We start from the raw sequence: 13,038 nt of genomic DNA, 5'->3' as shown, positions 1-13,038 counted from the left end.
GCTAACTATATAGAGAAATGATTTTACCAATCAAAAAAATACAGTTTGTAGAGCACTAAATACAAACATCCAGCTGCTTCCACTGCTGAGGGAGATGTGAGCTGCTATCTGAAAGTATAGGCACTTGAGCCTGTCTGCTGCTCAGTTCTCTACCTAGTGGTTTACCAGCTTGCAGGGTAAAGCAAGCTGGTAAACCTCCATTTTGGAGGTTTGTGAGAGAAAATTCAGCTGGGTCAAAATAGTAAAAAATTAAATGGAGGAGAGCTGCAAATTGTATCTCAAGAGCTCGTTCCCTGATCTGCAGTAAAAGGCTGTAGAGTCCTCTTAATAAATAAAAGGGATGGGGAGGTGTTGACGGCAACTTACTGATGAGGATTGCAAAGTAAAAAGGTGAAGGAGGTGAGTGTAAGGCCATCTTTTCACGCCTCATATTAAACACGTTGGTGGTGCATATATTTCAGCAAGATATTTTCAGCCATTTCGAAAGAGATTGTCTCATTCGCATATTAGTTACAAGGTTTTTCAGAGACTGCAAAAGAAAGGATTTCTAACTTTCAGCACAGAAGGTGTCTGGAAGATGCCATGATGCATTAGTCCCTCTGAACATGGTCCAGGAGAGACAGGAGCTTTTGATATCTCCAGTAGTTGTGCATAAACCCCACTGTATACACAGTCGTTTCCTGGACAGCAGCAATGTAGCAGGCATTTAAAGGCGAGTAGGGCACTCAGTTTTGTTTTTTTTTTTTTTCAAGGGATTGTACCTAGGTGTTGGCAAACCTTGTTTCATGGAAACTAAGATCCTTAATCAGGGTCTACAGGCGGTTAAACAATGATCTGGTTCTTGTGAAGGTTGCCAGAAGTAGGCCAGGAAGTTGTTTCACTGAGCAGTGACAGGCTGATAGAGAGGGAGAACATATGTTTCTGGGCAGGAGCATAAGAGGTAGCTAAGTCCTGCCATGGTAGTGTGCAAAAATAGATCCGTACCTGGTAGACTAGTCATTGTTTGTGGTACTAGGTTATGATAGTTTTTCCGCTGACACATTTTTGTACTACATAACTAACACTGCAAGAAATATGAGGCTTTAAATAGTTTGTTTTACTAATGCTATCATTGTCCCAGAAGAGAGCAAGCTGTAGACTCTAAATATAACTTGTTGATACATGGAAACTTATAACCTAGAGTTTAATCAGATAATAGGAGTTGGATTATCCCACCAGGAGGTAGACTGTTGATGAATTGAGGATGGGGACAATCTCTTAACTTTCTGGAGAGGACAGAGGTGGTGACTGCTACCCCCTTTTTGCCTTATCGAGGCTCGGGTGGCTTCTCTGTAATTTACTCGCCAACACAGTCCAAAAAGGAGGTACAAATAAGGAAGGAACTTGGAGAAGGAATACTCATGAAACAAATCCAGGATGAAATTTAGTCCTATTGAAGTAAGTAACAAGATTACTGTTTTCTTTCAGAGGGTCAGGATTCTGAGCTCTCTTTGAACGGTCATCAGGAAAACTAGCTTCATATGTGAAAGTTGCTGGCAGGATGCATTTCAGTCCTGAAATGGTCATTAGCATGTGCTTCTCAATGGGTCAGGCAAAAGTGTCGTTTGTGTTTATCTAAAAACAGCAGATGTGGGGTTTTTTTAGAGGAGAAGAGAGCAGGGCTAATGAAGAAACAGCTGCCTGTATCACAAACACAGAGCAAAGCAACAGCAATAGCTGTGAAAAGAAAACTGTTTAAGCTGCTGGTGGGGGAGTATTCGTATGCTTGTTATAATCCTTACAATTAAATTGTAAAGGAATGGCACAGCATGTCCATATGCAAGTATACATTTTAATTAGATTATTCTTTGCTGAAAGAGTGTGCATGCTGTGTCCGTGCTCAGAAAGGGCCAGCATTGCCAGACCAAATAGTAATGGGGATATATTTCTGAATCCCTGCCTGCAGCTAAGAGAGATTGCTGTTTTCACCTAGATATCGTCCAGTTTCCACTGCCTTTGAAAACTCAGGCCTAAAAGCCTAATTAACCTTTTGTTCTACATTGTTATTGCAGTCAAAAGCCTCCCTAGTTTACAAAGGCTATGTAGTATTAGTGTGATTAATAACCAGATCCTCATTTTTTTTTCCTTTCAAGTGAGTGAACTAATGTAATGAAACATTCTTCTCTGTAATGTGTATGTAGGACAACAAAGAACCATCTGTGGGTATGCTAATTCAAACAGTTTAGTGTAATTGGTATCAAGAAAGTTTTTCTCCCCCTCAGTAATTATCTTTTCAATGGGATGATTTATTACATGTACACACATGGATGCCCTGAGGCTGTCATTAAAGCCAAAATACAGCTTATCAGAGTTGCAACTTCTTTGTCAGAATCCACATGCAATGTTAATTTCTGATTCCCTGTTTAGAATTCTACTTACTGTTTCCTTCTGCTAATGGTTTTCTTGGAAAACTGAAGCAGAATGAAAAAAACAGCTGGTGAAAAGGCTGGATTCCTTTTTCAGGAAATGAACATATTGCCAATAGAGCACTTTAAAAATCTTATCTTGAAGAACTGGAAAAATACCTGAACACTTTGTTGTTTTTCAATGAAGTAAGAAGTTGTGCATGTAAGTTCTTGAAAAGTCTCCATATGCTTAATATTAAATGTATATGAGCTTGCAGAAACTAGTACTTCTATGTTGATGGATCAAATTCTGTAATCATCTGCTCTGGGGACTTCAAGCTTTTTTCCCTTGGCTTCATCATGGTTTAAAATCAATTTTGAAGTTATATTCCCCCTCCTACGTTTGTCCCTGAAATGCAGTAATAAATTTCTTTTCTCTGCATGCTGTATATATATTTTAATACTTTTAAGTAGTAAAAGAGCCTAACTTCCTAAGAAATGCTATTTAATGTTTCTTAGCTACTAAGTTAACAACCGTCTTTCAAGGAAGTTCTTTTGTGATGAGCATACTGAGAAATAAATATATCTCCAGAAACTGGGTTGGGTTGCTGTTTGGACATTGATTATGTGTTTGAAAAGTGTGGCTCTGCAAACTTGCGTTCCATTAAATTCCACGCAGAAGCACAAAACGAGTTGGATTGATTTATCCTGCTGCTGCTCTTGCAGAAATCAGTGGACCGTTTCTTAGAATAAGCGATTTTTTTTTTTCTTTAATTTAAAAAAAAAATATTGCAGTTGTTTCATTAGCAACCAAACCTTGTTGTTTGTTTCTTTTACCCCTTGTTGTTCTCACTAATCAGGCTATTATCAAAACATTCAGCTCTAATGAAGGCAGTAAAATCTGGATATTATATTTTTCATAGAACTGTGGATATTATTAGTGGTTAACAATATAGCTATAGCAGAAATAGTTGGAATAGTATTTTCAGTGGTGTTAGTAGGTACAGTTGTAATTGATTTTTGTAAAGAGAATAAAAAATGATGCCTGCATATTGAGCCGATTTGGAGATCATTCAGTCAGATGGCACTTCCAGTGAAGCCTAGCGTGTACCTACCAGAATGAGTCAAATTGTCACAAACGAGACATAAATTATATATTCCATTCTTAATTTACACCATGCGATATTGTGCATAATAAAGCACTTAACTGCATGAAAACTTCTGTTAAGGCAGATACTACTAAATAACATTTAATGACTGACCACTAGGTCATTTCTAATTAAGAAATTGCCCAGTACTTTGAAAAATTCTAATTAGTATGTAGTTGATCTAGAAGGCTTGCTATGTTTAGTTACAGCAAAGTGTCTTAAGTGTGTGTGATTCTTATTGAAAGGTAAGTTGCTTTGTGTCAAAAGGTGATAAACATTTTGCGTTCAGTTTTATTACTTGGTCATTTAAACAAACTCATTCCGTTCTTGAAAAGCATAGAAATCTGGTTTCAGAGCTAAGCGCACAAGTCCCCCTTCAGAAATTTACCTTTTCATGTTGCTTGGGCCTTTTATCAGCTGTGGGCTGCTGATGTTGAAATTGCTTGTGTCCTCCAGCACCGGGCACTTGGGACCAAGGGAATGAGAAGGGCTGCAGTACTCTGTAGCCACAAGTTTATTCTGAATATTTTAGTGCAGCTACCGGGGCTGCAGTGGTCTGACGAGGCTTTCTGCTTATACAGGTTCCCTTTCTTGGTCCAGTTTTCATAAGAACCGTATGGATATCAAGACTGTCCTAGCTGGAGGCTGTTGCTTATTTAGTTTTTATGCTTTGTTGTCTGTGTCATGTGTTGTCCTAAAAATTGTGAAATTATGCATTGTTTTCTTCTCTTTATGCATGTACTGTGACTTTGAGAATCTGAATTTTTTGTCTATTGAGACATTTATTCATGTTATCAAAAATCACCTACCAAATGTGTAAAATAGAAAATGCACTGTATACAAATGAGATCTGTTGTTTCAAAAGAGGGATTATTATTTTAATTAGCCTAAATCACTTCTTAGCATTCTTCAGCCTTGTTTATGAAAATTTTAAATTTCTTTTAGTTACTTCAACATAATAGAGTAAAAAAACCGAAACCCTGATCCAGTTTTAATAGGTGACACTATCATTTCAAAGTTATCGGTGCTCCTGAAAATAAATTTGACTGCATTCTTTATGTGAATGCTAGCAATGATTTCTTTAAAAAAAAATTAAAGACTATTTTTGTTTACATTTGCATTGTTCAAAATTCTCGTGGTGACCCCTGACTCTTTTGAATTCACAGACTGTTTTCCTTGAGCAAAAATATTTTCTATAAAATGAATAGATAAATTTAAATAATGTACTGTCAGAAGATTGCAGCTTTGACCAGAACACATTAATAAAGATGTACGTTGAGTTCTAGAATTTTGGTTTTGAGTTAAATGCTTAAATGTGGTTAAATGCTCCATAGTGTGATGGTTTTGATGAGCATAAATTCAATGCATTAAGCATGGAGGTGAAAGAATGTATTTCATTATATAGGAATGTTTCAAATTCCAGTGTGTCTGTGACCAAATATGGGCCTCGCTCGCTATCTGAAAAGAGTAGAGAGTGGACGTGCTCCATGTGTCCAAATGAGCTATAAGGCTGAAGGGAGAGAAGACAGCTTTACACCACCTTAGTGTTTCCTGTGATTCTGCATTAGGCCAGCTGGGCCTGGGTGGTCTGAAGAGCTGTTATAATGGTTAACACAGCCAAAACACAGTGAACTTCTCTTCCTTAAATACTCTTCCAGCTGGAGGCTGCCAAAGGGAAACACTACAGGGCTGATATTCCAACTGTCAGCTTTTGTAAGTTGGTCTATAGCAGAACAGCTCTCTGCTGATCAGCTAGTCCTTCTGCACCACTTGGCTAGAGCAGGCATCAAGCTCTTCGCGTTGTGTTGATCTGCTAATGTGTAGAAGACCGGTAGGCTGTGAAGCATTTTCATATTTGCTTGCTGAGCAATCTAAGTAAAGTATTTCAGTAAATGGGCAAATTAAAGGAGGTTATAGTAGCTTTATGATGCACCCAGTAAATCACTCGGCATGTTTTATAGTAACAGAGCAAAGCATATTCTTTCAGCAGTTAAGTGACGGGTACAGATCTCATTATAAGTAGGCATAGGAATTTTTCCTAGGATTGAATGTTTACACTTGGCATGGTTTATTATTCTTGGAGAAAGGATACTCAGGCTACATTATGGTGTCATTAATCCTGGAATAAAGCTAAAATGATTCACTTCCTGAATGTGATTGAATTAGGCATGCCATTGCTCAAGGAAAGGTAGGAGAACATTGCATGTAGGTTTCCAGTGGAGAACTAAAGTAGTGTTGAACAGCAGCTAATGCAGCCCCAAAGAGTATTTTAATCTACTTTAAAAGCCATTATAGAAATGGAGAATGCAAGCAGAACATTGGAAGATAATACCTGCTGCATAATGTCCTCCCCTCCAGCACAGATTTCTTTCATACATCGTCATACAGTGGAGAGAGGAAGATATTATACTACATTGCACCCTTCTGTACACAAATACCTATACAACAGCCAGAGGGAAACCTTCCATTAGGTGTACAAATGCTTTGTCACTTAAATTTAAGTGCCTTAGAACAGAATTTGATCCCATATCTAACTTCGCTCCTTTTAAAGTTTTGATTCATATATTTCTTTTTCAGTCATAAAAATTCCCCAGTGTGCAATGCATGTAAGAGACCTGAACAAGTAAATCAATACTTGAGTAAAAGAGCCCGACCATCATAATATAGATTGAGAAGTTGAAAAGCCACTGGAGTTCTACGTCTTTAAGCAAGGAAGAACTGTTTAGAGAAATGTAACAAATAAGGCTTACGGGGGTTTTTTTAAGTTTTCTGTTTTTTCTTTCTTCTGCACTCTTCAGTCCTTCCCTAAATCACAGCTATTAGAATAAAACAGGTTGTTGTATTAACTGCTGACTGCACTTAGACTTAATGAAATTTAATTTAGTATTGTGATATTCACGCCACGTAATTGGAAATGTGTGTGTGCGTGCGCTCATGAGTGAAAACTGAGGTCAGTTCTTCATCTGATTCTGTTAACTATTTGTGGAACAAGATTCTGGTTTCAAAACACAGTTTTGATTTGGGATGTTTCTAATGTGAAACCTTGAACATTGCCTTACCCCTGACAAAAATCTAAATAAAATTTCTTCATGAGTATTCTTAGAAAGCAAGGAGAAAAAGACACGAGTAATGTACACTTTCACTTTAATATCAGAGTTATCAGTTCATTTCCATCTTCTATCTACTAATTTATGTCTGTAAAGTTCTTTGAAGATGAAGTTGGTTTTGGACTTAGTAAAACTATATATAATTATCATGGTTTATAACAAGTTCAAAGTTAACATGTGCTTTCTTGTTTGAATAATGTTGTTCCCATCTTCCTCCTTCGCTTCTGTTTGGTTTTGGAGGTTTGGTTTGTTGGGTTTTTTTAAGTCATGAAGATTACTTCATTCATAGTAACACTCTTCACATGAGCAGACAGGCATTCAGTTAGGAAATGGTTATTTTTAGCCTGTTTTTCCCCAGGAAATTCAGTGGCAGTGAGTCATTAACACATTACGTTTTCTGAGAGCAGGTTGACCTGACACCCAGTAGACCTATAAAAATCTGTGGGAAGGTATCAAACGATAACTGCTGTTGTTAAGAGAGCCTGTTTTAAGTTCTCCTTAGTGGGGAAGATTGTGGGATAGATTAGCAGCAGTTTGGTTACAGCATCTGGGTTGTTCAAAGCTGGGAGCACTGTGGTGGCTCTGGAGGAGAGTGTGGTGGTTGACCTCACCATATATCAAGCTGTGCGCTTACAAGAGGATATAAGAGGAGTCAAGACACGGTAGCCTCATCTATACAGTACTGCAGCATCACTGTCAAGACCCTGGTTATGGTAAAGCTTCTGTGTATTTGGATGAACTTGTGAGAGTGCAGTTACCAACAGGGCCTCTGAAATGGCATGTGGCTTCCACTGCCATCTCAACAGATCCAAAGTAAGAGTAAAGCTCTCATTTCTAGTCAAAACTTTCATGGAGACAGACTATCAAGTCAAGGAGCACAAGGAGCACAGTGTATCAAGAACCAGTTCCATGTATTTGGCATGTATAATACTAAAAAGTAACAGCAAAGGGCCACACTGTCAGTGAGCGCAGAATGACAACACTTCTTTCATGCCAACGGGGTTACACCAGTTTATTACCATTGAGAAGGGCCAAGTCATTCACATTGTCAAGCAACAACTAACTAATACAAAATCAATGTTTTATTTACCAGTTCTTTGTAAATCATAAATAACAGCACCTACTGTGAGAGTTTGCTGTGGAGCCATGCAAGGTACTGTGGGGAAAAACTCTGTGCTTAATCTTTTTTTTCTGTATCAGAGAGGCATTTTTACGCAGAGGCTTTTTACCAGTGGAACTTCATTACTCTGTTTTCCTTGGAAGCTGAAAATTAATATTTAGTTGCCTTCAGAAAATTTTATTTACCTATGTATGGTTTTATGGTACTGCTACATAGCCCCTTAAACTATTTCCTCTGTGTAGATTAAGGTGTTTGATCTACAAGCATGTCATCAGTTTGTACTTTTACACAACAAAAGATTATTCAGACAACTTTAAAGTAGTTGTTTCTTTAGTTTTTACAATGGAGCAAATGAGTTCTCATTGCTATACTAATTTAAAACTGAAATGTTTTTTATCTCCATATACAAGAAATAGAAGGCTAAAAAGAAAAAAAAAAAGTCTGTTAGTCTTGAATCAGATTTCTTTTCCAGCTGCCTGAACAAATTGACTCCAGTGCAATTTGCACAGCTGGGCAGGCTGGCAGATGGTAGGAAGCATTTTGGGTAAGGTAGCCTTTTACCACAGTCTGAAATAAAATGATGTAGATAGTAAATCTGCAGGGTTTGGGTTATTGGGTTTTTTTTTAGCCAAAGTTGTTAAATAAACACTAATCTTACATGTATGTATGTTTCTTTTGAAAATTTGAAGGGTTTTTTCATCAACTTGTGGCTTGTTTCTGTTGAATCCCTAGATAGGCTTGTGTAATCCAGCATAGAGTATCAGCTCAGTAATTCAATGAGCTCATTGAGAAGACATGACTTGGAAAAGAGGCATAAAAATACACTATAATTAAGTTATGCTGAAGCATCGGTACATGCACAATAAAGTTAACTTTAAAAATTGGACAAATTTAACAAGAGACATATCCATATCAGGAACTCTAGAAAGAACATTCATTGGTATTTACATACATATAAACTGGTACTGAATTGTAGCAGTGCCCACATTAAATAGCAATAACAGAGTACATGTGAATGGGGTGTTACATTTTTAAATACTAGACATACAAGAACAGTTCATGTGGGAAGAGATTTAGTACAGAGGCAGTAATGACAGCTCCTGTGAACGGAGTATTTGCCTATTAGTAGGCAAAACTCTAAAACAGATTCTGCCAGTATCACCAAATGCACCCGATACATTCCTATGCCAGTTTTTCTCAGCAGTGACAAGAAATAAATTTCAGATTTGTAAAATGTGTTTCTATTTAGAATATATTTAAATTCAATTTACTTTAAAATTCACAATTACAGTTTATCTGTATAAAGACTTAATATAAGTTATGTTTAAAAAGTTTTCATTATAAAATCCAAGTAGCACAGTTTTGTTACTAGGTGTTCAATATCACTCAGCTAGTTGAAGTCTGTAACATGCAATTAGAATTTAAGTACAAAGCCAGATTTTGTACCCTCTTCTGCAGAACAGAATTTTTTCTTCATTTCACTGTAAATACATGTATGTATATGCATTTAAGTTCAGTAGTTGTTATTCAAAATTGAAAAACTGCTTGAGAATTATAACAACAGACGTAATTTTTTTCTTTCTACAATGTACAGATATAGTTCTACAAACTTAAAAGATATAGTTTATTTGAGTAGAACAGATAATACTAGCATTGTGAATAAAATTATTCAAACTCCAGTTAAAAAGCACATTTCATAAATATTTTTTTCTCTTCTTATCTATCTGTGTCTTTGCAGGATTTTGCTTTTTTTTTTTACATGCCTATATACTTTCAGGATTCGAATAATAAAATTTATCCATATATAGATTTTTAACATTCCATAAAATGAAGCTTGATGCAAACTGAGTAAAAATCATCATCTAATAAATGAAAGGTGCATCATTAGTCATTTTAAACACTGAAAGTATGAATGCACTTATGTAATGCTATGTAATTACTTACCTTGCTTAAATACATATAGAATGGTAGAGTTGCCCTCCTAGATAGGAAGGAAGAATTCCAAATTTTTCACAATGGTTACATATAAGCAAATAGGTAATGTGTTTCAACGGTTAACAAACAAGAGACTTGGTTTCCTTGGAAATAAGAACTATAAAATCAAAGTCAAATTAATATTATTTTAAATAAGTTGTCTTTTTCACTGATTTAAAGTTTAAATGCTGTCTTCACCAGACAAAGCATTTCTGCTAATTCTACATGGATATATATCCCAGAAAAAGTGATAAGAAAAAGCGGTGTGTTACGAATGTCCCCTGGCAGTTATTTTCTTTTTTTTTTTTTTTTTTTTACTAGTGGTATAGGTTCATTTTCCGATAAATAAAAATGTTCATTTAGAATTTGTAAAGGGAGAAAGTTGTTTAAAGATGTCTGGCAATTACAGTGTAGAAAGCGAGCAATTATTTTCACTATATGGACCAATATCAACAAGTAACTAATGTTAAATGATAAAAAGCAAAAGCCAGCTTAGAAGGAAAGAGCACAGTCCTTGTTAAAAATATGTATCTTAATTTTTAATTTTTTATATTATCTTTCTTCCATCTCTTAATTTCTCCAATGTTTTTCCTATTCCTCCAAAATCTCTATGTGCTTTTTACATGTGTGTGTATGTAATTTGTGTAATTGTGGTGAGGATTTTCATTTTAAAGTGAACCCAGATATCAAGATTTTTCCTGTATTCAGTGTAAAGTTTCTTCCTCTAACTTGTTTCTGATGATAGAGTCAGTGCTTCATCAAAGCAAGTAGAGTTGTTCCATGGTTTAGCGTTTGAGGACTGATTTGACAACATAAACTGACAACAGGTAGAAAATTCTATAGCAGGTTCTTGAGTGTTCCAGTATTCGCTTTGTATTAGCTTCTAGGTATTTCATAGTCTCCACTTCCGTTAAGTTCCTTTTTGTGCCTGATGTTTGAAAGTGGAGGGTTAGCAATATGTTCTTTCCTCCCAACAACTTTACAGCAGCATCAATATGTTTCTGTTTAGGGATGTTTCAATAACGTCTTTAGTTTGGCAGCTGTTAAGATTTAAATTCATTCCTCACAATAGTCACAAAAGATAATGATATTGAAACAGTTATCATCTCCCTTTTGGGATCAGGTGGCACTCTGTAGATGTCTCCAATCATATTTTGAGATTTCAGGACAAAAGAACGAACCTAGTCAGACCGAGCAACTGAAGAAACTGTCTAGAAAGTTTTCATCAAGTCCATCAGAGCAAATCTAGTTTACTAAATAATCTGTGTTAGTGCAATCCTTAAATAAGATACTTCTGTGCTTATATGGAACGTCTTCCTGCTCAAAGATTGGATGGGTCAAAAGGTAGACTGCCGTTAAGGCATATTTCAGCATGTTTTTGTGCTCTTTTCTTATACCATTCTCCTTTTTAAATAGTCCACTCCCTCTGAGGTCAGAAAGTCATGTAGTCTGGGAATTTCACTTGCAAATTCCTTTGAGGCAGAGCTGATCCTTTGTAATTCATGTGGTTTCCATCACATTTCATCCGAAGTTCTAGGATATAAATTATCACTCTTTGTCATGTGTGGCTAAGTGCGTAGAGGTGAAGTTGATCCAGGTGGTGTCAAGATACTAGATTAGGTACAGCATTTGAAGAGCTGAGGGATAAGCTCAACACTGAATATTTGGAAAAAATCACTGCTGACACAGCAACTGCTACAGTCTCCCGTGCTGTGAGCTTAAGCTGTGCTCTCCTGCGTAGTGCGACAGGTAGCCAAACTTGTGGAGAAAAATGAAGAAGGTAGAAACGTGAAAGATTCTTTCTATAGGTTTCCAAAGGCAAACTCCGACACATCTGTTATATTTTACATTTTCAACTTCTTACCCTTGTTGTTTGTGTTGAATCGGGCAGCAACATACAATGAAGTCAAATACAATGGTGAGAGTTTTATAAAAACTAAGAGAAAATTTATTAATATATATTTTAGATAAAATGGTCACTAATACCTGATTTCCAAGGAGCTAACTGGAATGTCTGACTTCCACTTGAAGCTTGTTTACCCAGCAAGGTAGACATTTTTTCCAAGCTTAGGGATAGGGAGGGAAAGTTGTCTTGATTTGAGGTAAAACAGAACCAACTTCCTTTTCAGTAATTTTACTTTCAGTTAAAGAGAGCATCTGTCATTTGTTTATTGGCCAGCCCAGCCTAAACCATGACAAAAGTCCTAGGTAGAAATAATGCATGTAAGCTTTTTAAAGTAGGTCTGTTTTAGTGTGTTGCCTCTGTTTTTCTGAAAGAGGAAACGTGACAATTTATGATAGACAGTCAGAGGTTATGGGGGTTTTTTTGTATTATTTTTTTAATTATTTTGAGGTTTTTATTATCAGTGCAAACTACATTGTTACTGTCTCCTGAAATAAAATCCTAGTTTGGCTGACTTAGTTACAGATGGTATCCAGATGATTGTCGGACAAGTTCCTATTCTAAGAGTAACTGAATTACAGATACAGCCCCAAGTGTGATGAAGGCCTGAGGCCCAATGCTTGGGCCACGGGAGAATAATTAAGCGAGACACTGATGCAGGTACCCTCCTAACAGCAAATTTTATCAAAGCAGTTGTTAATTATTACGAAGTTGTGTTCCCGTGGATGCAATCTTTTTTTGCTGCACTTCACGTGTGTTCTGTGCTTCCTGAGGCATATTCTTGCTATTAAGATGGTAAGCTTTAGGCTAGAGATGGTATTTTTGTGTTGTGCTTCTTCCAGCAAAATGAACCTTCAGGCACCACCAAATATAAAGACTAATAAAAACTGTATTAAATGTGTCCAGCAGTGTTCCATCCTGTATAAAATATACTATATCACTTAAAACTTGTCTCTGTGAATGTTCTTGTGAGTTGTGTTTGACTGGGCAAGCAATCGTCTAGTCAGGAAAAGAGGGGTTGATAAGCAAGTCAATGTGTATTTGTTTTTTAATTTAGAGTACTTGAGAATGATGCATAAATGTAACTGTTTTTCTGTTATGTGCTCAGCAGTGTTTCAAAAGGTTATAAATCAAATATTGTCAGCATGGGAAGTAGTGTTGATTGGAGTGTTACTCCTGCACGTTTAAAAAAAAGATATATGTTTCAGCATCTGATTTTTTTCCATTTTCCCACAGATATCAATGAGTGTCAGTTACAGGGAGTATGCCCTAATGGTGAGTGCTTGAATACCATGGGCAGCTACAGATGTACCTGCAAAATGGGATTTGTGCCAGATCCTACTCTCTCAAGATGCATACGTAAGTAAGAGTGCTAATCAAAGTACCAAAATAGATACTTAAT

The 13,038-nt window shown here is 36.4% G+C and overlaps 1 protein-coding gene across 13 annotated transcripts in view; it reads left to right on the top strand.

Annotated features, from left to right (window-relative positions):
* LTBP1 (latent transforming growth factor beta binding protein 1) overlaps window positions 1-13,038 on the top strand; it is a 203,657-nt gene that overhangs the window by 112,276 nt on the left and 78,343 nt on the right. For all 13 annotated transcript variants that reach the window (XM_063328796.1, XM_063328794.1, XM_063328799.1 and 10 more), the window contains one exon: window positions 12,873-12,995. In XM_063328796.1, the coding sequence (XP_063184866.1) occupies window positions 12,873-12,995 (123 nt within the window). The remainder of the gene's footprint in view (window positions 1-12,872; window positions 12,996-13,038) is intronic.

This window comes from Chroicocephalus ridibundus, chromosome 3 (assembly GCF_963924245.1).
Source record: "Chroicocephalus ridibundus chromosome 3, bChrRid1.1, whole genome shotgun sequence".
Lineage (NCBI taxonomy): Eukaryota > Metazoa > Chordata > Aves > Charadriiformes > Laridae > Chroicocephalus > Chroicocephalus ridibundus.
This window is presented reverse-complemented; position numbering and strand designations above follow the sequence as displayed.